Genomic DNA, 22,305 nt, shown 5'->3' with positions numbered 1-22,305 from the left:
ATGGCCTGTTAAATTGCACCGACACGCGCTCTCGAGCCAACACGTTTAGCGATAGAGACCAACACTTTTGGTTCGTTGACTGAGCACCATCACCATGATCACCATCTAGACATCATGTCCAGCCCAATACAGAGGGTGTCCAGCAACGACACCGCATCCCTGCGCGCATCTCGCATAAAGGCAAAAGGAAGCTCCACCTCGCTCAGCTCCTTGCCTTCGCGCCTCGCTCCTCCCCCCACTCTCAAACCCTCCTCCGCAGAGGTCCAACTCGACTTGAGCTCGGCGTCGTCCGAGCCGCACGCCTCTTCATCGGCCAACAGGCCCAAGTCGGTGCTGCCTGCACCACCATCCACCGTATCCCCCAAGGCACGCCCAAGAACCAGCATCACCGACTCCAACCACCTCTGGAAGACCACCGCCGCCAAACGTGCCGAAATCAATTGGGCTCTCCAAACAGAACGTGCCCTCTACTCGGACGCCAAGTTCAAAAAGTACCTTGCCCTCGTAGAACGCACCCTCGCCTCTTTCGACAACGTCAGCGAATGGGCCGACTTCATCTCGTTCCTCGCTAGGCTCCACAAGGCTATCCAGGCCTACCCCACCTACAACGCCATCCCTCGCAAGCTCATCGTAGCAAAACGACTCGCACAATGCCTCAACCCTGCCCTCCCATCAGGCGTTCATCAGCGTGCACTCGACGTCTACCATCATATTCTCAGCACAATCGGCCCCGATGGTCTTCGGCGCGATCTGCAGGTCTGGACAAGCGGCCTCCTCCCCTTCTTCCAGTATGCCTCCACCTCGGTCAAGCCATCGCTCATCGCCATCTACGAAACCTTCTACCTCCCTCTGCAGGATGATCTGCGCCCACTCACCAAGGCGCTCCAGATGGCGTTGCTTCCCGGTCTCGAGGAGGAGACCAGCGAGTACTACGAACGCACACTGCGCCTCCTCGATCGAATCTCGGACGCCGTCACCCAGCCCTTCTTCCTCCAAAATTTGTGGCTCACCCTCATCACCACTCCTTCCGTGCGATTGGCGGCGCTCAACTTTCTCAACCGCAGGATGCCTCCGCTCCACGACGTCACCGACCCCTCCACGCTTGTCGGCAAAGACCTTGGCCTCATGGTGCGTGGCCTTGCGCATGCTCTCGACGACCACCTCCTCCTCGTTCGCCGCAACGCGCTCGAGATCCTCGTCACCCACCTCCAGATCGACAAGCCCACCTTCATTGCTGCAAAAAAACCAGATCAGATCCTCCTCGTCCGCTCTGCGCTGAACGTCGTCCTTCGCAAGGATCTTTCCCTCAATCGTCGCCTCTACACCTGGCTTCTCGGCCCCGACGAATCTCCCGAGGCCCAGATTGCCTTTTTGCAGCAACACGGCCTCGATCTCGTACGCAGCGCGCTCAAACAAGACTTTGACGACGCCGCCACCGAAGCTGCCGAACGACAGAACCCATACCGCATCTTTATCTCGCTCCTCGACAAGTGGGAGATCGGCCAGTCCCTGACGCGCGTCCTTGCCATTGATGCCTTTCACGCCATCAGTGTTCAGGTCGTCAGAGGACACCAGGAAGAGCTCATGACCACCGCAAAGATGCTCTTCGAAGTCGTCGACCCCTTTTTGCTGTTCGGTCGCTTCCTCGACGCAATCGTCCGCTCGTTCCGTGAGACGCCGCAAGGAGCCCCGCTGCCACTCCTCTGCTTCATCTTCAAGGCCTTCCACATCCACGACGAAGAGACAAAGCAGATCCACGTGCCTCTTCTTTTCGCGGCTGTCTCGCAGCTGCTACTCGAACAGCTCCAACAGAAACAGTCGCAAGACGACGTCGCAACAGCAAGAACGCTCGATGCGCTAGAGCTCCTCAAACTGCTCGTCACCGTCATGCCGTCCCGTGTGTTTGTCCGCATCGCTCCGACGACCAACATCGCCTCGACGCACACCGACTTTCTCGAACGAGCGCGCCACTTTTACGCTTCCAGCGACACCGACAGCCAGCAAGCAGCACGCAACTTTCTTAGCTTTCAAGACTGCGCTTCCGCCACCGCCCTCGTCGAGCTCTTGGCTGAATTGTGCCTCTACACGATTCCATCTGGCAACGAGGCCTGTGTCCGCGCACTCGACGTGTTTGCCGACGCCATGCGCGTCATCGACGGTTCCGAAGCGTCTCACGAGATCGCCCTCGTCACGTCGTCAGACAGTGCACAAGCAGTGGCTACGCACAAATTACCTTGGAATTCAGATGCCTGGGCCAACTCGCTTTTGCCGCATCTCGACCGCATCACCACCTTTGCGCAAGTCGAGCGCATCGTCGAGGTGCTCATCTCGTGCTGCATCTGCCGAGCGCTTGAAAAGCCTGTGCGCCTCGATCCGCCGCAGGCGCTCGACCGCATCGTCGCTTGCCTTTTCAGGTATCTCGCACCAGAGATGGCGCCCTTCCACGTTCGCGCCGTCGAGCTGCTCTGGGCCACGTGCAAAGTCACTCAACGATCTCGGATCGAAACCGCCGTGGGCCAGCAGCTCACGCGCGGCGACGCAACCGCCCGCACCGCCGCTCTCACCGCGTTCGGCACATTTTGGCGGCTTTCCGAGGATGTATCGACGGACGAGCTCCGCACGCCGCTCCTCATCGTGCTCGACAAGCTTCAGTCGCACGACGCACGAGATCGGCAGCAGGCCGAGATCTGGCTCAGAGCCAACGTCCGCTCCTATCTCAAAGTCGTTGATCCTCTGATGCACATGCTCTTGCGCAATCGACCCACATCGCTGACGGAGACAGACGCAGACATTGATGGCATCCGCATCTCTTTTTCTCGGATTGACGAACCCTTCAACCAACAGTTGATCCAGTACGCCCTCACAGCGTTGTCGGCGCTGGCGCGCTTTGGCGGACCCGGCTTCGCCAAGTCTCTTGCCCCGACTCCGCTCTCGGCTTCGCTCAGCGCCACCACCAAGCAGCTCGTCCGAGCCGACATCCTCACCGGCTCTGCCGCCTACCTCGACGCCTTGCTCGACGAAGCTAGCTTTTGGATCGGCGCTCAATTTAACGCAACGGCTTTGACGGCAACGCGGGCTGCTGCCGTCGAGCTTGTCCACTGCCTCGTCCAGCGAGGCGCGACCTCACGCAAGCGAGCCGATCAGCTCGAGACCCTTCTCATCGAGTCGCTCCTCGTTGCAGTCCACCAGAGCTCTATCACCATCCAGAACAAGATGCTCCACACGCTGCACACGCTTCTCGCCGCTAAGACTAGCCCCGCGAGCCGCCCAGATTTTGCGCAAAGACGAATGTCTAGCACATCACAGCCGGCGAGCCTCCATCAGCGCGCCGACTCTACGGGCCGCAGCGACGGCCGCAGTGAGATGGATTCCGCACCGACCGTTCAAACGCAAAAGCCGACCAGCTTGATGCCGACGCCGATGCCGACGTCCAAACCGCACCGTCTTTTGTTAAGGCTGCTGCAACGCGCGCTCGTCACGCCCTCCAACCGCCCCATCCTCCAGCATTGGTCCGATTTCATCCTCATGACCGCCCCTCTGTACCGCGCCAGTCCGTCTGCGCTCCTATTGCCGCTCAACCGCACCGTCTGCGACCTGATCGCCAGAGCGGTGATCGAGCTCGGCGTATCGTACGCCCCAGGCGCCAGCAGACCCACCTTTGGCGCTGAAGGCATCGTCCAGACGCGCGACGCGACGTGCTCTTTTCTCGAATCAGACCTTTTGCTGCTCATCAACCTCGCAGAGCGCACATTGATGCTCGCCGGCGGGACCACCAACGAAGCCCCGACGTCGGCGGTGCGAGGAGACGAGTCTACCGACAGGTCGTCACAGGACCAAGGTCTGCTAGGCTATGTAGCCAATGTGTTTTCGTCCGACTCGGTCGGCGCGGAAAAGTCGGGCAATTCTGGCGACGGGTGTATTCTACAAACGGTCCAGACGCTGCATCGTGTGTGGACCATGTGCAGCATGGAGCTGCCACCCTTTGACGCAAAGTCGCTCTCGCTCGATGCCATGACGTCCAAACTGCAGCTGCGATGTCGTCGCGCCTTTGAGCGCATCTATCGCGCCCACCCTGCCGCAACGGTCGAATCACTTCTCCACTGCTGGCAGACGAGCGTCGAGCACGCACGCACGGACAAGGCGGCTACGGACGCCGTCGTAAACATCCTCGACATTGTCACGCCTAGCGCGCAGATCCTCGTCACTTTTCTCTGCGACGTACTCGCAGCGCGCATCGCCAAGGACGACCGTGCTCGCAAGAAAGACGCTGCTGCATCGAGCGTGTCGGACGCAACGCTTTTCCTCTTTTTCGACGCGGTGCTGGCGAGGATCGAGCCACAGGAGGCGATGCAGGTGTGGCCGGTCATGCTGGTGTTTGTCAAGGAGTTTGTGGCGAACGGCCTGGCGAGGAAGGTGCATGTCTATCCGATGCTCAGGATCTTGACGGGCGTGGGGGAGAAGATTTGCTTGACGGCAGGGTTGGAGGATCGGAGGACGAGGAGGGAATTGCAGGACAATTTGGGCAAGTTGGTCGATTCGTGCATTTTGATCGCGGGTAGATCGTTTGACCAGTCGACGTGGATGAGGCGGTCGGGGAGGGATAACGCAGAAGATCTGGACAGGGAAGCTGCCGAGTTTGCAGCGGAGATGTCTGCGCTGGATGCCGAGGCAATTCCGGGCGGGAATGTGGTCGATGCGATCAACCATTTCCTCGCCAGCCGTGGACTGGCGGTGCTGCGCAAAGTCCAGATGGATGCCGATCGTATACAGGCGATCGTGTCGAATGCCGTGTACTACATTGTGGCGCCCGCGGCGAGGACGAGGTCGAGGACGTTGGAGGTGGATGCCAGCGTGATCGATGTGGTCGGCGAGCTGGTCAGGATGCCGGGGACCGTCAAGGCGTGGAAGAGTACGGTGGCGGAGATCTTTGGCGATGGCAGGTTCTTTTCGATGCACCTGGGCAAGGCGGAGAGGTGGAAGCCGATCGTGCTGGCGTTGATGATGCAGGACAAGGAGCGCGTAGTCGACCTGCTAGCCAAGGTCAGTGCCACTGCCGGTGCCGCCAACATCTTTGCCAACAGAGAACTCGAGATGCTCTCGCGCGCGCTCAACCTTCGTCGGCTCTCGTTCACGCTCTTCTCGGGCGAAAGGGATGCATTCCTAACTCAACTGCCTCTGATCCAGGAGAAGCTGGTGGATCTACTTCGCTCGTCCGTATCGGAACTGCTTCAAGCCGAAGTGTACCTCTGCTTGAGGGTCGTGCTGGTGCGCTTTTCGGCGAGGAACTTGACGAACCTCTGGCCCGTGTTGATGACCGAGCTGATGCGGTTGTACGATTCCATCGTGATGGACGAGGAAGAGGGCAAGTCGATGGCGAGCGTGGATGGGAGGGGGTTGTTGGTGAGCACGTTGAAGTTGTTGGATCTGCTCGTGTTGGTCAGGCCGGAGGAGTTTATGGTCAACGAGTGGCTGTTTGTCACGGATACGGTGGATGCGATGTATCCGGCGGACGATTGGGTGGCGGCGACGCTGTTGGATGCGTTGGCGGCGCGGTTTGCGAGCAGTGGGAAGGACGGGGCGAGCGGCGTGGTGGACAATGGGAACGGCGGGAAGGCGGGAGGCAAGAGGAGGCTGCAGATCGGCAGGCTGAGGAGCGTGGAGAGCGTGGCCGAGTTGATTCCGTTCCTGAACGGCGTCAGTCAGAATGCGTTCGAGGCGAACTATAGGGACGAAGAGGTGGATTGGACGGATGTCGATGCGTGTTTGTTGGGTGACATGTTTGATAGCGATGGAAATGAGGGAGAGGCGAGGGATGGTTCGACGGCGCAGCTCAAGAGTGGATGACGACCGACGTTCGCTATGTCAGAGCATGCTATCCTGGAACGCAGACCTCAGTGCCCTTCGACAACATCATTGAGTTGTTCGTGGTAATTGACAGAAGGTGAATTTGTGGAGACCTTGAAAGGCTGCATCGCCGATCGCTTGTAGCGAAGGTGATCAGCGATGTGAGGGACTGTGAGGGAAAGGAGTCCATCCGATTATTGTCCTGGCTGCATGCGGAAGGGTTCCTTGACAACGTCGAGCATAGACGCCAGGAAACTCATCCACAATATCGAAAATCTCGGGTGCTGACGTAAGATCCAGTGGTTGACACGGTGAACGGCGTGATCATTGTGGTCGGAAAAAGCGATCGATCAGACTGTGACAACGCTTCCCGAGGGAAAGAAACCCGTTCGCTACTGCAGGCACACATGAAGCATACAGTATCCCCGTCCACTGCATCCATATCGCTTTCTGTGGAAGTGCAAGCATGCGTCTTCAAGCAGACTACAAAAGCTGAAACCAGGATTTTCGGTGTTACTCCCATCATCTTTTGTCTGCCGGTAACCGTCGTATGGCTTTTTTCTTCCAAGACTGTATGACAACGCTTTCTCTTTTGTTCTTCTTTGCTGTCGATCCAATAGGCGGGACGAATGAGGGAATCGACACGCATGCCTATTGTCTTCATTGTCTTCATGCGTGTTTGAAATTTCGCTTTTTTGCCTTTTTCTGCTCGCTACCGGAAACCTGTCGATCGCGTAAGCCCAGAGAGAGTACTGTAGGCTGCAGACACACACGCATACATCGACCATTGTTTCAGCCGATGTCGTCAGGTGCAGTACATCTATGATTGGACGTTTGACACACGCTATGAAATGTCGCACGCTGTGCAACGAGAAGAATAGCCAACGGATGCAGGTGTGCATGCTCTTACGATTTGGAAGCCGGCAACCCGGTCAACCGGGATGCGCGGTGCTGAGCCTGCATCTAGTACAGCACAAGAAAGGCCTGTCAAGATGATGGCCAGGTTGAGGGAGTCTGTGATGAGGAGTTTGATAGGAAGAGCTGCAGAGATACAGACATAGCGGGTGGGGAACGTCCGCTGCAGAGGATGCAGCGTTGTCCGTGTCTCTGTTGCTCTGTCGTGACAGGCGGTCGAGCCGCCATGTAAATGCTGCTGTAGGGGCCAAGCTGGCGCTCAATTGACCACGCGAAGCTCTGTGCTGGTGACTTCGAGCTTGGACAGCCCGAAAGACCGGGTTCGGCATCGCTGGAATCTACATAGAGAGACCGAATCGTGAGCAAGACCGTACGAATGCCCACTCTCCATCTCATTGCACTCCCCTCGATATATACACTGTGCTCGAAGTCAAGCGCGTATCGCCGTTCCAGTCGCCATCTTGTCTCCTTCTGTGGCCTGTTCGATTCGATCCTTCACGATGGATATCCCAGTCGCATCAGCAGAGACGGTCTTCAACGTCCTCTCCCCCTCCGACGGCAAAGCTTACCTCATCCTCCTGATCATCATGTCCCTCTGCCTCGGCGCTCTAACCATGGACCTCTTCAACCACCTCCGGTTCGACTACCGTCTCGTCACCAAACCAGGCTGGTCCAAACCCGCCATCCTCGCCTCTCGCTCCGCCTACCTCTGCTGTCGCTACCTCTCGGTCGTCGTCATGACCCTGATCCTCTGCTTTCCCTTGCTCAAACTCGGCAACTGTACACCGATTCCCCTGGTGTACGACATCTTGGCCATGTTCTTGCTCGACTCGGTCGCGTACATCTTCGTCTCGAGGACCATGGCGTTGTATTCCTTCAAGAGGAAGGTCTGTGTTCCCTTGGGGATCTTTTTCGGGATGGTGTTGATCGCTGCAGCATTGTGCATTCCCAATTACGGGGAAGGGGTGAGGATCGAGGGTACTGAGTTTTGCTTGTTTGTCTCGCACAAACACCTCACAAGGACCAAGGTCATCAACATCACGTACAAGACGCTGTCCATGACGCTGGATCTCACCCTTCTTCTGCTCACGCTTCATCGGCTGCTCGAAGGTGGACTCGCTTCGATCTTCAACACCAAGCGTCAACGCTTTGGAGCGAACAACCTCAGTCTTTCCGGCTTCTTGATCCGTCAAGGATTCCACTTCTACGCCCTTCAGTTTGGAACCGATGTCTTCCTCATCACCGCCTACTTTAGTTTCCCCAATGAAGCGTACAAAGATCTGGGAACTATCTTGGGCTTTTGCATCCCACCGATTGTTGCATCAAAGGCGTTCAGAGAGATTGGAAAGAAGGCCCACGAGATCGGCATCCACAACGCTAGGCAGATCAACGAGATCGTCACCGATTCAGCCAGCGGTATCCGTCCCACCAAGAGCGGAGCAGCGTCGAGGCCTGCAGCACCAGCGATGGTGGTCACTTCGGCCGCACCCATGCGAGACCAAGATGGTGTGGGTACGCAGACTATCACGAGACAGTACTGGGATGGAAGGCGGACTTTCGATCACGGACGTGCTGACCTCACGGGGATCGTGGTTACCCATGGCGTGGTCTCGAGAATAGATGAGGGGGAGTGGGGGAGAGATGCTCAGGCGAACGATCAGTACGAGATGAAGCGACAGTGGTCGGGTTCTGCTGCGAAGAGCGACGAATCGATTGCATAGAGGTACAGAATGGACGCAGCGGACAGTGGCCATGCTACAAGGGTGTTTCGTGTGTCACTAGAAATGGGGACATTTTTGAGGAATATACACTTTCGTTTTGATCAATCAGGTCTGGTCGGCAGAAGCCGTCGGATACATGGGATCGATGGGGAAACGGACGTGAACGTCCACAACCCCGTTCAACCAGCGAGTGAATCTGGTGATTGCTGGGAGCGATTGCTGTGTCTGCCGTTGAAGCGTGTCAGCGGTCGGCGCGGAGAAGTTTTGGCCTCGAGGACACCACACGCCAAAGTGAAAATGCGAGTGGGAGAAGGCAACCGAAGCGGCATCTGGAGAAGGTGATGTCATCATCGTGCGAGCGCTGAAGACGCCGTAACCCTTGGCGCTCTCACAAACTTTGTCGGGCAGTTGTTGTCCAACTCTCTCGAACTTGTAAACCCTCCTACGGTGCTGCTTTGCTGTGTTCTTGACCACTCTCTGTCAGGCAAGGAGTTGAGCATAAATACACTGCCTGATCATCATATGCAGAGAGACCATTAAAGAAAGTAGTTCAACATGCAGTACAGATACATGTCAGACCCGAGTCAGCTGGCTCCACAACGTCTGTTGTGATCGGAAACGTTGACATGGATGTGTTGATCCAAACCGTCCCTCTGATGGACGTCCACCTTTCGGATCGCAACCAATTCCTCCGCCTCCAGTGACAGCCTTGGATCCACCTGCTGCACGTGCGAGTACCTATATCCGAGATGCTTGTTGACGCTCAGCGTTGCAATGATGCGCCGGTCAGCCCTCCTGATAAAAAAGAAAATTTTTGATTCAAACACAAATTGTTGAGCCTATTTATTGAACTCGTCGCCAAGCGTTTCGGGATCCGAAGTACGGGAGCCGTGATTCGCTTGCAGGCCGTGTATGGCATGAGCGAACGAGCAGCACAGAGGATGAAGATAATGGCGGAGGGAGCTGACCATCTTGAGCCCTGTACCGTGGCATCGTCGGATCGTGCCATTCAGATACGACTGCGTAGACACGATTTGCATCGTGAAAGTGCTGTTGTTCGCAGCAGAGTACGATGACAACCCTCTCAGAGCTGCAACTTCCAGGTCGAAAGCGGGTTGAGGGCCCTCCTGGAAGTTGTGCTGTGTATCGCACTTTGTCGCTCGTCGATGTTCGAGCCTGTATCCCTCCGACCACACCAATCTCAAGACCTCGGCCTGATTGTGGAGGCGATCAGTGTCGAGGTCGAATGGTTCCGGAACCCCTCGAACCCATCTGAGCTTTCCCTTATACCTGTCTTCCATTACACCCGACAGACGCTGTGGGACCATCTAACTCGATTCTGAAATATCACTGTGCTGCTCATGGTATCTTGCCCGATGGTGGGGCTAATGGGAGAGAAAAGGCTTACAGGTCCTGTCAAATTGCACCATCCACACGATAGAGGTGGGCGTCAGCAATTACACAACGCATTAGGGTTTACACATGCGTTAGTGAGTTTATGACACATAAGACTTCGATTTCAAGCTAATGGTAGAAGCGGAACGAGATACAGACACACGACACCGAATCTTGAGACAGAACTCGTGCAACTATGATATGCGCAAGCAGGGCGGGACTGTGCCGAAACAAGAAAACCTTTTGGACAACGGCCGCCTGAGACCCGACCACCGACGTCCGCCGTCCGCCGTCGCTCGGCGGCATTGATCTTCGAGCAAAGCTGCAGTCGTCATGACTCAACATCGATGAGGCATTCGACACGCCCAGATCGACTCATTCAGAAGCTTGCTATCCGCATCAACCACAGTCCGATGACCGTGCATCACGTGTCACAAGCAACGAATCCGACATTGCTCGAGCATGTGCTGCTCCTCAAATGATGTGCTACAGTACAGTGCTCGGCTGATGTCACGCATCCTGCATAACTTCATCGAGCTCGTTGATCTGGGCCAAGTCATCGCCCCCACCGAACTCCTTGTCGAAATCGTCCTCTTGCTTGCCGACGTCGGCACCCTCCATGTCCGAATCGCTGTCATCCTTGTCGACAACTTCTCCATTGGCATCCACTTTGAGCTGACCGCCCATGAGTTTGGCAAATGTCTCGCGCTCCTTTGCCTGACGTGATTCGATATCGGCGAGCTCCCAGAGACTGACGCCGTTCTTTCCCTCCGGATACGGCTGCGCCATGGATCGGATGAAGAGTTTTGACTCGACGATGGCCATATCTGTCGACAGATTCGAATGCGTCTCCTTGATGTACTGCGCGATCCACTTGGGCAGCTTGTTGCGTTTGTCGGCACGCGCGAATCGCTTGTCGGCGAACACCATGAGACCGTAGTCGGTCTTACCTCGTAGTACGCGTCCCACGCACTGAGCAGCGTGTCGCATGGCGTCGAAGGTCAAAAAGTCATTCTCTCGGATGCGGAAGTTGTCGCGCAGGAACTCCAGTCGAGCTTTGAGGATTCGCGACTCGGTGTACTGGTAAGGTACACCAAACATGATGACGGCGCGCCCGTAATTGTGATCGAAATCGATGCCCTCAGACACTTTTCCTCTCGCGACGGATAGCAAGATGGCTCCCCGACCGTTGTCGCACGCTCGTCGATAGTTCTCGAGCGCGATGCTCGTCTCGGGAGCATCTGGCGTCTCGATAAAGATGAGCTTGTACTTCCACACCTCGTCGAGGATGCCCATGTCGTGCCAAGCGGCTACGATGCTTTCCATGTAGAGGTACGAGGGGAAGAAGGCGACGATGCCGTCCGGGACACATTTGGCGTACTCGATCAAGATGCTGCCGTAGTTGCGGACCACGGCGGGATCGTTTCGCACCTCGAAGCGAGAACTGATTGCGACCTGATCGCTGCCTCGTGTGATGACGAGCGGCAGGAAACATTGACGAGTGAGCGTCATGGCATACGACTCCTGCACTATCGCATCAAACTTGAGCATCTTGGGGTACATGTCGAGAGGGCTGATGGTTCCGCTCGTGATGATGACGCTCGAGAAGCGTTCAAAGACGGGTGCGATGGCGAGACTCGCATCGAGGCAGGTAAAGTGGAAGATCGGATTGGGCACAGTGGCGTTCTCGGTTTCGAAGGGTTCGAGGATGAGCAGGAAACCTTTGTCGTAGGTGGCGACGAGGGTCGCGAACGATGCCACCTTTTGCAATGCCGAGAACTCGTCGAGACGGGTGAGCTCGAGCGTGCCGACGAGCATGCGGAGTCGTTCGGCACAGAAGCGCAGTGGCTTGCGCTCGATGTATGTGATGTCCTTCAAGTGTTGCAAGAAGCTCGCCGGAGTTTCGGCCACGACGTGAAGAACGCGCATGCGCGTCTTGAGGTATTCGACGAATCGTTTCAAGAAGGCGACAAAGTGTTCGGCGCGACGGATGTTACCCGGCACCGCTTCTGACAGCAGATCGTCAGGAAGTACTGGATTCGCCATGAACGATTCGGCCTCCCTCTGCTCACCTTGCTCCTGCAGACCTTCGACTAATCGCGCATACTCGTCCTGCAGCTTGGACGCATCTGTCTTTTTGATCTCGTCGACGCGATCCGAGAGCTGATTGATACTTCGGTATGCGCTGTCGAGCATCGGCCTGGTCAAGTCGATGGAGAGCGATTCGATGCATACATTGTCGATGTTGTGGGCCTCGTCGAAGACCACGATGGCATCCTTGCTCATCTCCTTACTCACCTGCTCTGCCACTTTGGGATCGAGGAGGTAGTGAAAGCTGTAGATGACGATGTCAACAAAGGGCATCATGCGTCGGATGGCAAAGTAAGGGCATATGCCTTTGTCGCGGGCATACTCCTTAACTTCTTCAAGTGTCCAGACGCCTTGCGGGATGAGTTGACCCGGTTCCATCTTGCCGAGCTCTTCGTGGAAGTCGCAGAGCTCGACGCTGCCGGGATCTTGACGGCCCTTTTCGCAGGCCCAGCTGCTGGTCATATCTCTACATCGTGCGTCGACGACCTTGCCTTTGCGCTCGCGACTCACGTCGGGATGGATGCAGAGGTTCTTGCGTGAACTGAGACCGAGCGCGAGAATGTCTTCCATTTGTGCACCCGCTTTGCCTCTGCCTTTCATCTCGGAATCTTGCTCTCCCGGTCCATTGCTACCTTCTGCTTCGTTCTTGAGCACCTCCGAGTCTTCGCCTTCCTTGACGTTGTACCTTGCGCGATACTCCATGAGACGTTTCAACTCTGCGAGCGCCTTCTCGATCTCAGGAACAGTACGCGAGCAATAGATGAGCTTGCGCTTGGCGGGATGGAAAAGCTGGTAAGAGACGATGAGGCTGAGAAGCGAGACAGTCTTGCCGGTGCCTGAGGGCATTTCGAGAACGCAGTGACCGTTAGCATCGAGGGTGCGCTTGAGATCGGTCATGTAGGCATATTGCTCGGGATAGATCTTGGGGTAGGGGAAGAGCACGGGCAGCTCATCGATGTAGAACTTCATGATGGCGGATCAGCCGCGAGGGGCAGAAGTGTGCCTCGGCGGAGACGCAACACTCTTGATCGATGGCGAGGTGTGCGTAGATGGGCGAAGTGATGGTTGCTGCAGGAGCGTGGTTGTTGCTGAGTCTGTTGGACCCTGGCAGCACCATTTGACACTCTGACATTTCACAGCAGCTGGCGTGCTGAGTCGCGCGCATGTGGAGGGTGACTTAGATCGGGAGTCACTCTCACCAGATTCATCGGGTGATCTGATTTGTTACGCACGATTCCAATCCTCGGCTCCAACCTCTGGCAAGACACGTTGACGCTGTGAGCTGGCTGGATGATAGGGCGACCCTCAATTCTCGAATTCAAATTCCGTGTTGCCACTTGAACCCAGCCAACGAGTTTCTAATCAGCGCGCACCTCCCTTGAAATCAAATTTTGGGGAAATTGGAAGAAGTGGCAAAGGAGTCGAAAAATTCGAATTTTCTCTCCGCCACGTCCGCCCTCCGTCGTGGTGAAGGCACTTTTCCAGTGTCACTGCCAAAAATCTCGAGATGGTGTTGGTTGGCGCTCGCAAGGAACGAACGCACTTTCTGATTGGGGCTCGAGTGCCGTCGAACGGCTCGCTGCTCGCCACTCGGAAGAAAAAGACGAAGCGTTGCACAGCGCACCGCAGTGGTGATAGCGTAGATGCTGTTCGTCAAGCTGAAGCTGATGCTGAGCGTGCCCCGATGAAATCCAACAGAGCTCAGTGCCTTTTTCCTTTCACGGCTGGCAGCGTCGGACACTGTGTTGCTGTGCCTGCAAAAATTTTCTTGCAGATCAAGCTTGTGCGATCCTGTGCGAACGATACCATTCCGAAAGACTCCCTCGCATCCTTCTTCTCCTCACCACCACCTTCATATCCCTCCCTCTCGCCCCACCTCTGGCGATCCGCTTTCATTACACAGAGCTACGTATAGCGCTGTTCATCATTTCTTTTTCGTTGAGCGCATCACACGCTCACTCTTTCTTCGTCAGAAGAAGCTGAAAGTCGATCTCACCTCGACAGACTCCCTCACACATTCGGTGTTGGTGCTTGCTACTTGCGATCAGTGATCCTGTGTAGCCACTTTCGCCACCCCTTCGTATTTCTCTTTCCTCACCACAACAAAACATCAATATGGCTCCCGCACCATCCGCTGCCGGTGTCCCCGCCACCGTCCCTGCCAAGGCTGTCAAGGGCGCCGCTGGCGCTGCCGCCAAGAGCGGTGCCGCTGCCGAGAAGAAGGAGGCCAGCGCCGAAAACGATGCTCTTCTTTCCGGCGACAAGAACGCCGCACAGGAGCTCACTAACCTCGTCAAGATTGAGGGCCCTGCCGCTCTCGCCAACCTCGGCATCGAGGCCGTTATCCTCAAGGGTCTCGGCGACAAGAAGAACGCCGCCGCTCGTGAGGGCGCCTGCACTCTCCTCTCCAATCTCTGCGAGCAGGGTGTTGGTCACGAGGTCGAGCCTTTCATCTTTGAAAAGCTGTTCACCCCTCTCGTCGAGGCCATGGGCGACAAGGAGAAGGCCGTCCAGAAGGCTTCCCTCGAGGCGCTCAAGGCTTTCGTCAAGGTCATGTCCCCCTGGGCTACCCAGCAGGTGCTCAAGGTCGTCCTCGACCAGGCCCGCACCGCTGGTAAGTGGCAGGTAAAGACCGGCTGCATTGCCATCCTCGAGGAGCTCGTCACCTCGTGCCCCGAGCGCATGGCTGCCCTCATGCCCGAGATCATCCCCGTCATGACCGAGGTCATCTGGGACACCAAGACCGACGTCCAGAAGGCTTCGCGCGCCGCTCTCACCAAGCTTTGCGCCCTCATCTCCAACAAGGATATCGAGCGCTTCATCCCCGCCCTCATCAACTCGCTCATCCACCCCGTCGAGGAGGTGCCCAAGACCATCCAGCTCCTTGCCGCCACCACCTTCGTCCAGGAGGTCGACAGCCCCACCCTTGCTCTCATGGTGCCCCTTCTCTCGCGTGGTCTCAACGAGCGCCCCACCGCCACCAAGCGTAAGGTCGCCGTCATCATCGACAACATGGCCAAGCTCGTCGACAACGAGCGCACCGTTCGTCCTTTCCTCGGCAAGCTCCTCCCCGGCTTGATCAAGATCGAGTCTACCCTCGCTGACCCCGAGGCTCGTTCCGTCGTTCAGCGTGCCATCAAGACCCTCCGCGACGTCGGCCAGGTCGAAGGCGACGGCTCCGACGTCAAGCCCCTCGAGGACGTCGATGTCAAGGCCACTCAGGAGCAGGTCAACAAGGCCCTCGGCGAGCACAGCCTCCAGGCGCAGGCCAACCTGTCGTCCTACCTTGCTGTCCTCGTCGCCAACCTTGCCAACGCCCGCAACTTCGAGCTCACCGAGTGGGAGTCTACCCTCATCCCCTTCATCACCCTCATCAAGGCCGCCAAGCCCGAGCAGGCCAAGGCTATCTCCAAGACCCTCCTCACTGCGCTCGCCAAGTCGACCGGTGACTCTGTCGAGATCTTCGAGGACGAGGAGGAGGGAGAGGACCTCTGCAACTGTCAGTTCTCGCTCGCCTACGGTGCCAAGATCCTGCTTAACACCGCCACCCTCCGTCTCAAGCGTGGTCACAGGTACGGTCTTTGCGGTCGTAACGGTTCCGGAAAGTCGACCCTGATGCGTGCCATCACCAACGGCCAGGTCGAGGGTTTCCCTTCGCCCGAGGAGGTCCGAACCTGGTACGTCGAGCACGACCTGGACGGCTCCGAGGGTCTCATGACCGTTCTCGACTACATCGTCGCCGATGAGCGTCTCAGCATGACCAGGGACGAGGCTATCAAGACCCTTCACGAGGTCGGTTTCGACGAAGCTCGCCAGAACTCGCCCATCGCCGGTCTCTCTGGTGGTTGGAAGATGAAGGTCGCCCTTGCCCGTGCCATCCTGTTCAAGGCCGACATTCTCTTGCTCGACGAGCCCACCAACCACTTGGACGTCGTCAATGTCAAGTGGATCACCGACTACCTCACCAACCTCAAGACCACCACCGCCATCATTGTCTCGCACGACTCTGGCTTCTTGAACAACGTCTGCACCGATATCCTCCACCTCAACCGATTCAAGATCAAGCGATACCCGGGTAACCTCGACGCCTTCGTCAAGCGTGTACCCGAGGCCCGTGCCTACGCCGAGCTCAACACTGGCGAGGACTACTCGTTCAAGCTCCCCGACCCGCCTCTGCTCGACGGTGTCAAGACCAAGGAGAAGTCGCTTGTCAAGATGAAGAACGTCATCTTCCAGTACCCCGGCACCCCCGCTCCCCAGCTCAAGGGTGTCAGCATCCAGCTCTCGCTCGCCTCGCGTGTCGCCATTCTCGGCCCCAACGGTTCGGGCAAGTCGACGCTCGTCAAGCTCGTCGTCGGTGACACCGAGCCCGGCTCTGGTGAGATGTGGAAGCACCCCAACTTGGTCATCGGCTACGTCGCCCAGCACGCGTTCCACCACATCGACCAGCACCTCGACAAGACTCCTCTCGACTACATGCTCTGGCGTTACCAGACCGGTGAGGATCTCGAGGAGCACATGAAGTCCAACCGTGCCCTCACCGCCGAAGAGGAGGCTGCCAAGAAGCAGGGCGAGGTCTTCGTCGTCGAGGGCGTCAAGCGCCTCTTTGACGAGATCGTCGGTCGTAAGAAGTTGAAGAACTCGTTCCAGTACGAGGTCTCGTTCAAGAACATGTCGTCCGCCGACAACCAGTGGATCCCTCGTGACGACCTCATCAACCGCGGTCTCGAGCGTGCCGTGCTCGCTTTCGACTCCAAGGAGGCTCAGCGTCTCGGTATGAACCGACCCCTGGTACGAAAGGAGATCGAGAACCACTTCGAGGACTTTGGTCTCGAGCGCGAGTTCACCTCGCACAACACCATGCGCGGTCTTTCTGGTGGTCAGAAGGTCAAGGTCGTCCTCGCCGCCGCCACTTGGCGCCGTCCCCACATCATCATCCTCGACGAGCCCACTAACTTCTTGGACCGTGAATCGCTCGCCGCCCTCATCAAGGCCATCGAATCCTTCCAGGGAGGTGTCGGCATCATCACCCACTCGCGAGAGTTCTCTGAGGGCACCTGCAAGGAAATCTGGGCAATGTCCGACGGTGTGCTTCAGGCATCCGGACACGACTGGACCGAGAGCAACTCCAAGGGTACCAAGATTGAGACCAAGGACGACGAGGAAGACAAATTCGACGCTCTAGGCAACAAAATCGCTGCTGTCAAGAAGGTAAAGAAGGAGTCAGCCTCAGAGGCGCGCAAAAAGAAGAAAGAACGCATGGCAAAGAAGAAGGCTGGAACGTATGATTCCGCCGACGAGCTCGAGGATCTCTAAATGAGATGATGGTTTCGGTCGCGCGGGTTTCTCGGGACCCGGTCATTTTTTCTTCTTCTCCGTAATCGTTCCAAAATCATTTTTCCCTTTTCCGATGTCATTTTTGCCGTCGGTAATTTGAAATACGCATCTGTTCTCCCATTTTGCTTTCAGTGTGATCTTTCTCGTAGTGCCACTGAGAAATTTGAGTATGGGGACATTATTAACGAAGCCAACTGCTCCGCGAACTGCAGCTACGCCTCGGTTCTTTCGGCTAAGATGTGGGCGTCATTGCAGATGGATGGCACGGTATTCTTCGACGCCCAAATACCGAGGCACTCTTTGGCCTCTGCGGTCTGGTCAATGCTTTTTTTCCCACGCTCGGTTCTATTGGGAAATGCATGCAGCGCTCGCCACCGAAGCCGAATGGGCTTGAGCGGATATCACCAAATTACCCGCGTGATTGTGTTGGCAATATCTGTCAAGTTGGGCCATCATTGGAAAATAGGTGTTTTGCGCAGTCCCTGTGCTGGCAACGTCGCTTTCAAGGTCCAGCATTTAGAAATGAGCAACGTCGCGCCAGAGTTTCTTGTCTCTGGACGCAGCAGAGGAAGAGGTCTTGGCTCAATGGAAAATTTTAGCTGGATTCTATTGTCACATGGGAGCGGTTCGTGCTGAAGCTTTGGACACCATGAGGAGGGTGCAGATATGCATAGCAGAGTCGAGAAGCGGCGCCCCAGGCGTCATGACGCCGAACATCCCCTTGCCACATCCAGCGCCTGCAGCAATCTAGCATGGAACCAAACACGAAGCGAGATGCTGTTCACAAAGGTGGCGCGACAGACAAAGTGCTCGCTCGAAGTCGTCGCTCTGCTGTCAGATATATACTGCTACGTCTACTTTGCTCATTGACTGGACTCCCCCCACTTGCATGCTCCTCACAATCCTTGCTTCGCCCGCCATCTCGATTGTCTGCCCCGCTTGTACAACTGCCGCTCACCTTCCCTTCGCACACGACATGTCGAACGTACCGAACCTCTTCCGCACGATTCATCCGGACAATCTACACCTCCCTCAACATGCCACTCTAACCAACGGAGCACTGTACGATTTCATGAATCCTCTTCTCCGTCCTGGCATCAGCACCGGCGTCGAAGTCTTTATGCTGAGCGATGTGGTTCAGTGCCTCGTCACATTCAGTGTATGCTCCTACGTCGTGTTTTGCAAAGGTAGAGCGCGCAAGATGACGCTTTTCTCTTTGCGACGCAGTCAGTACGGGACGTTTATCGTACCCAATGCGGTGTGCATCTTGCTGTTCGGTGTATGTGTGTATCTGTTGTTTTGGGCCGGGTACTGTACCTATATTGTGGCAATGGACATGATGGGAAAGACGTATGCGGATATCGTGTGGTTGATTCCTTATCCTTGGTAAGTGCCGTCAACATGTATCACCTGGAATTTCAACTGACATGCTGCGTACCACGCGTGGTTCTTTTTGCGCTACCCTTTATGCCGACGAAAGGCTACCGTTGGCAATCGGCGCTTTCCTCTGCGCATACGGCTTTGCGCTCACCTGCAGTCCGCGCTCTCCCATCTCAAACTTCAGCGGTAGCATTCAACCCTCTCCGAAACTGAGCAGGATACACCTGCCCATCCCACATTCGGCCCGGCTCGTGAACAGCTTCCTCATGGGCGTCACGCTCATCGCGTTTGTCTTCAACACCACCGTTCGTTTGATCAATCTCGACATGCGAAACCGAGCCCACAAACCAGGCCATGACTTCAGTGGCGACGTTTTACAGCGACACCACACCCACGAATGGCGAGATCAAGTATCCACCACGGCCATGCTTGCCTTTGCACGAGTCGGATGGAGTGACCTGCTCAACGTGTATCGATTCTGCAGCATGGCATATCTCTCCTTTACCGCCATGATCAGCTTGATCGTGCTCATCCTGTTGCTCTACGCCGTACCCAATCAAATCTTCCTCATCAATCACGTCTGCGACATCTATCCCGGTCCTCTACCTTCGAATTGCGCCAAGGATGGGGGCTTTTTCTCGAACCTTCGTCTGCTCTACCGTCTAGGCCTACCACGCAACCTGCACGACTCAAAGTACCATGCGTTCAAGAAAATGTGGATGGTGACGATGGTAGGACATTCACAGGCTGTATGGTTGATGAACGGTGCTGCACTTTTCCTGTTCATTCCGGCATACTTGGCCACCTCGCCGTAAATTGATGCAGGGAAGGTCGCTGCGCAACACGATCGATTTGGCGTTTGGTTGGGTCATCCCAGTGGCGTTCATCACGGCATTTTGGATCATAGCGCTTTCAGCGACGATGACGTTGGATGACATCTTCAGAGCTGTCTCGGGAATGGGCGAAGTCAAGACGGAATCGAGGGCAAACGATCAGGAGACAGCCGTCCAGTCGCAGATCAGCCAGGCCAGATCACACGTGCGACTCATGTCTTCAGGGTCGAACAGTGCTGGTGGCGTAGGAAGGGGCACGGGCGATTCGAGAAGAACTATCTCGTTCCTGGGCGACAAGTTGGGTGTTCGTCAGGAACCAAGCTTCTCCGCTTCGTCGGCAACACTGACCGACGAAAAGCACTCCAGCGCAGGCGACCACTCGCCCGACCACGCCGGCATCAGAGTCACTATCGTCAAAGAAACCACCGTCAGCTAAGCCCATCACATCCGCAACGAGCGCCGTCGACATTTTTCCTTTCCACTTTGCATGTCAGTGGCTGCCGCTTCACTCGATAATCCTGTAAACGCTTCTTGATTGAAATTTGATTGGAGCATACGCCATACAGCGTGCTCAGAAAATCGTTCGGATGGCCAACTCCTCTGGGTACCCGCGGATGGTACGCCTCCTACTCGTGTCGACGCTATCAGTTTGAACAGCCTTGACAGCGGTCTTGCCTTCTGCAGAGGTTCTCTGTGCAAGCTTGAACTCAATGACCGCGAAGAGCATCTCACGCATCGTATCGCTCCGACAGTTCTCACGTCGGTAGCGATCTGCTCCTTTTCATCAGCAACCAAACCTCTTCACTCCACTCAACCAGCTCATCTATTAGCTCACTGATTAAACACATCTTCGCGTCTAAATACACCAAAGCACCTTGGCCGGATCACACTCGACCACGACCAGATCGTCCTCCTGCACACCTTCCTCGAACAACATCCTGCCCGAGTCATCCAACACCTTGCGCTCGTCTCCTTCGAGCATCACACCCAATGCAGTCTTGGCTTTGCCCTTCGCTACGTCGTCGCTCAAATGCAGCGTCAACGTGAGGTTGCGCGGTGAGATCCTATACCCGACCTCGCGCATTCGAGCAGAGATGGTCTCCTTGAGGTCCAACACGGACGAGTTGGACGAGATGAATACGCTTGATATCGGTCTACCCTTTTCGACTGCATTGTCGATCAGCACCGCTGGGGAGGGAGATGGTAGAGATCGGAATGCCAAGCGAAGTCGGATCGAGGAGGGAGGTGTCGGTGGACAGGTGGAGTACCAGTTCTGCATGGACGGTATGGAATTGCCAAGGTGGTTCCCCACCGACGAGAGGGAGAGCGACGAGGTGGAGCTGGACGCGATGGAAGTAGGGATGCTTTCGGCGAGCGAGATTTGGGATGTAGCTGAAAGTCGCTTTGGTGCGACTCGGGGTGTGGCGGGCAAAGAGTCTGTCAATCCCAGCCCGGCAAGCGGATAGTCAGAGTCGTGATTTGCTTCGAGCTCGAGCTCACCAAGACGATCGAGTGCTTCCTCGTCGCTGGCTTCAGTGGCCTCCTCGTACGCATCGATGGTGAACTCGCTCATGCGTCTCGCACCGCTCGACGGCAGATCCGCCGGGTACGAGCTCGAATACAGCGACACGCAGCGTGGCACAGCAGCAGCAGGGCGAGGCCGCAAGCAAGACATGTCCAAAGAATCCTCGTCGACGCTCGGTCGGGTGTCGGCGGCAGGGGGAGCGTCGAAACCTGGGCCGCGGCAGTGGAAGGATTCTTCCGAGGCGCATCGGGTGAGCCGACGTCGTAGAGGCGAGGCGGTGGTCGAAGGTGGGACGCTCGAGGTGGTCGGAGGGGACAAGCCGAGGATGGAGTGGATCGACTTGCGCGTGTGCCTTTGTCGGATGGAGCGAAGAGATGCGCGGGCCCCGCCAGCAGAGGGCGCACTGGTCCCTGGTTGCGCGTCGGGGACGGGCGAAGGGGTGCGGGAGAATCGTATCGACCAGGACGAGGAGAGCGAACGCTGCTTGTCCTCGCAGCTCCCTGTAAGCTCGACGGGCGCCATGAGCGTACTGCTCCGCCTTCGTGTGTTGACATCCGCGGGTGGGCTGATCATGATGGCACCGGCGGTTCGGGAGCGTGACATTTCCGACGAGGCGAATCCGAAAGCATGGGGCTCTGGTGAGAGTTCTGTCGCTGGAGAAGTGACTGGACGAGCAGGGCGCTGGGGACGAGGAGCGCGAGCTGTTCCGACACCCCATGCGGCTGCTGGTATCGGGGAAGAGATGTGAACAGCAGGTGCAGGCTGAGCACTTGTCGTGGCGCCGCTGCTGTGGGTGCTGCCAAAGAAGAACGAGCGGGAGAGGGCGCGACGGATGGGCGACTTTGTAGCTCTCGCCGCGGCGGCGCTGTGAGGCTGTACGGGGCTGAGGGGCGGCGTGATGGCCTCGAGATCGGCGCGAAAAGCGGAGGAGGATACAAAGGTGGGCGAAGAGACGATGCGTGAGCTCGATGGGGCGGAGGAGCCGGATGCAAAAGTGGAAGCAGCTGGTGTCGCGGGCGAAGGCGTGGTGCTGCGGTAGTGATGAGGCCGCGGTGTCAAAAGACCCGAGGAAGCGGCAGAGGAGGGCCCAGGTTGATCGTATTGCTTTGCTGCTGCGACGTCGATGGGCTGCACGGCCTTCTTGGAGGTGTCGCGCTTGCGTATCGAGCCGAACCGACCAAAGGAATTGGTGAAGGCCGTCATGGCTGCGGGTGGTGATGTGAGATCGGGATGATCGAAGCAGAGATGACAGTAATGACGAAAG

General features: G+C 56.8%; 8 protein-coding genes across 8 annotated transcripts; 5 read left to right on the top strand and 3 right to left on the bottom strand.

Annotated features, from left to right (window-relative positions):
• Nucleotides 1-114: 114 nt before the first annotated feature.
• Nucleotides 115-5,844, top strand: PHSY_005791 (hypothetical protein; the record flags this gene model as incomplete). Its single annotated transcript, XM_012336399.1, has 1 exon — nt 115-5,844. One exon carries the CDS (start codon nt 115-117, stop codon nt 5,842-5,844), a length of 5,730 nt encoding a protein of 1,909 aa, XP_012191789.1.
• A 1,415-nt stretch (nt 5,845-7,259) lies between these two features.
• Nucleotides 7,260-8,480, top strand: PHSY_005790 (hypothetical protein; the record flags this gene model as incomplete). The annotated part of the gene is made up of 1 exon (XM_012336398.1): nt 7,260-8,480. One exon carries the CDS (start codon nt 7,260-7,262, stop codon nt 8,478-8,480), a length of 1,221 nt encoding a protein of 406 aa, XP_012191788.1.
• Nucleotides 8,481-9,064: 584 nt separating this feature from the next.
• On the bottom strand, nt 9,065-9,781 carry PHSY_005789 (hypothetical protein; the record flags this gene model as incomplete). The annotated part of the gene is made up of 2 exons (XM_012336397.1): nt 9,065-9,275; nt 9,771-9,781. 2 exons carry the CDS (start codon nt 9,779-9,781, stop codon nt 9,065-9,067), a joined length of 222 nt encoding a protein of 73 aa, XP_012191787.1.
• Nucleotides 9,782-10,385: 604 nt separating this feature from the next.
• Nucleotides 10,386-12,935, bottom strand: PHSY_005788 (DNA repair helicase; the record flags this gene model as incomplete). The annotated part of the gene is made up of 1 exon (XM_012336396.1): nt 10,386-12,935. The coding sequence occupies one exon, from the start codon at nt 12,933-12,935 to the stop codon at nt 10,386-10,388; it is 2,550 nt and encodes an 849-aa protein (XP_012191786.1).
• Nucleotides 12,936-13,473: 538 nt separating this feature from the next.
• Nucleotides 13,474-13,881, top strand: PHSY_005787 (calcium-translocating P-type ATPase, SERCA-type; the record flags this gene model as incomplete). The annotated part of the gene is made up of 1 exon (XM_012336395.1): nt 13,474-13,881. One exon carries the CDS (start codon nt 13,474-13,476, stop codon nt 13,879-13,881), a length of 408 nt encoding a protein of 135 aa, XP_012191785.1.
• A 200-nt stretch (nt 13,882-14,081) lies between these two features.
• PHSY_005786 (hypothetical protein) lies at nt 14,082-17,282 on the top strand (the record flags this gene model as incomplete). The annotated part of the gene is made up of 1 exon (XM_012336394.1): nt 14,082-17,282. The coding sequence occupies one exon, from the start codon at nt 14,082-14,084 to the stop codon at nt 17,280-17,282; it is 3,201 nt and encodes a 1,066-aa protein (XP_012191784.1).
• A 997-nt stretch (nt 17,283-18,279) lies between these two features.
• PHSY_005785 (low-affinity glucose transporter HXT3) lies at nt 18,280-19,952 on the top strand (the record flags this gene model as incomplete). Its single annotated transcript, XM_012336393.1, has 3 exons — nt 18,280-18,689; nt 18,784-19,414; nt 19,509-19,952. 3 exons carry the CDS (start codon nt 18,280-18,282, stop codon nt 19,950-19,952), a joined length of 1,485 nt encoding a protein of 494 aa, XP_012191783.1.
• Nucleotides 19,953-20,372: 420 nt separating this feature from the next.
• On the bottom strand, nt 20,373-22,244 carry PHSY_005784 (hypothetical protein; the record flags this gene model as incomplete). The annotated part of the gene is made up of 1 exon (XM_012336392.1): nt 20,373-22,244. The coding sequence occupies one exon, from the start codon at nt 22,242-22,244 to the stop codon at nt 20,373-20,375; it is 1,872 nt and encodes a 623-aa protein (XP_012191782.1).
• Between the last annotated feature and the right edge of the window lie 61 nt (nt 22,245-22,305).

Source organism: Pseudozyma hubeiensis, assembly GCF_000403515.1.
Source record: "Pseudozyma hubeiensis SY62 DNA, scaffold: PHS53, whole genome shotgun sequence".
NCBI lineage: Eukaryota > Fungi > Basidiomycota > Ustilaginomycetes > Ustilaginales > Ustilaginaceae > Pseudozyma > Pseudozyma hubeiensis.
Note: the sequence above shows the minus strand (reverse complement) of the source record. Positions and strands in the feature narration are given on the sequence as shown.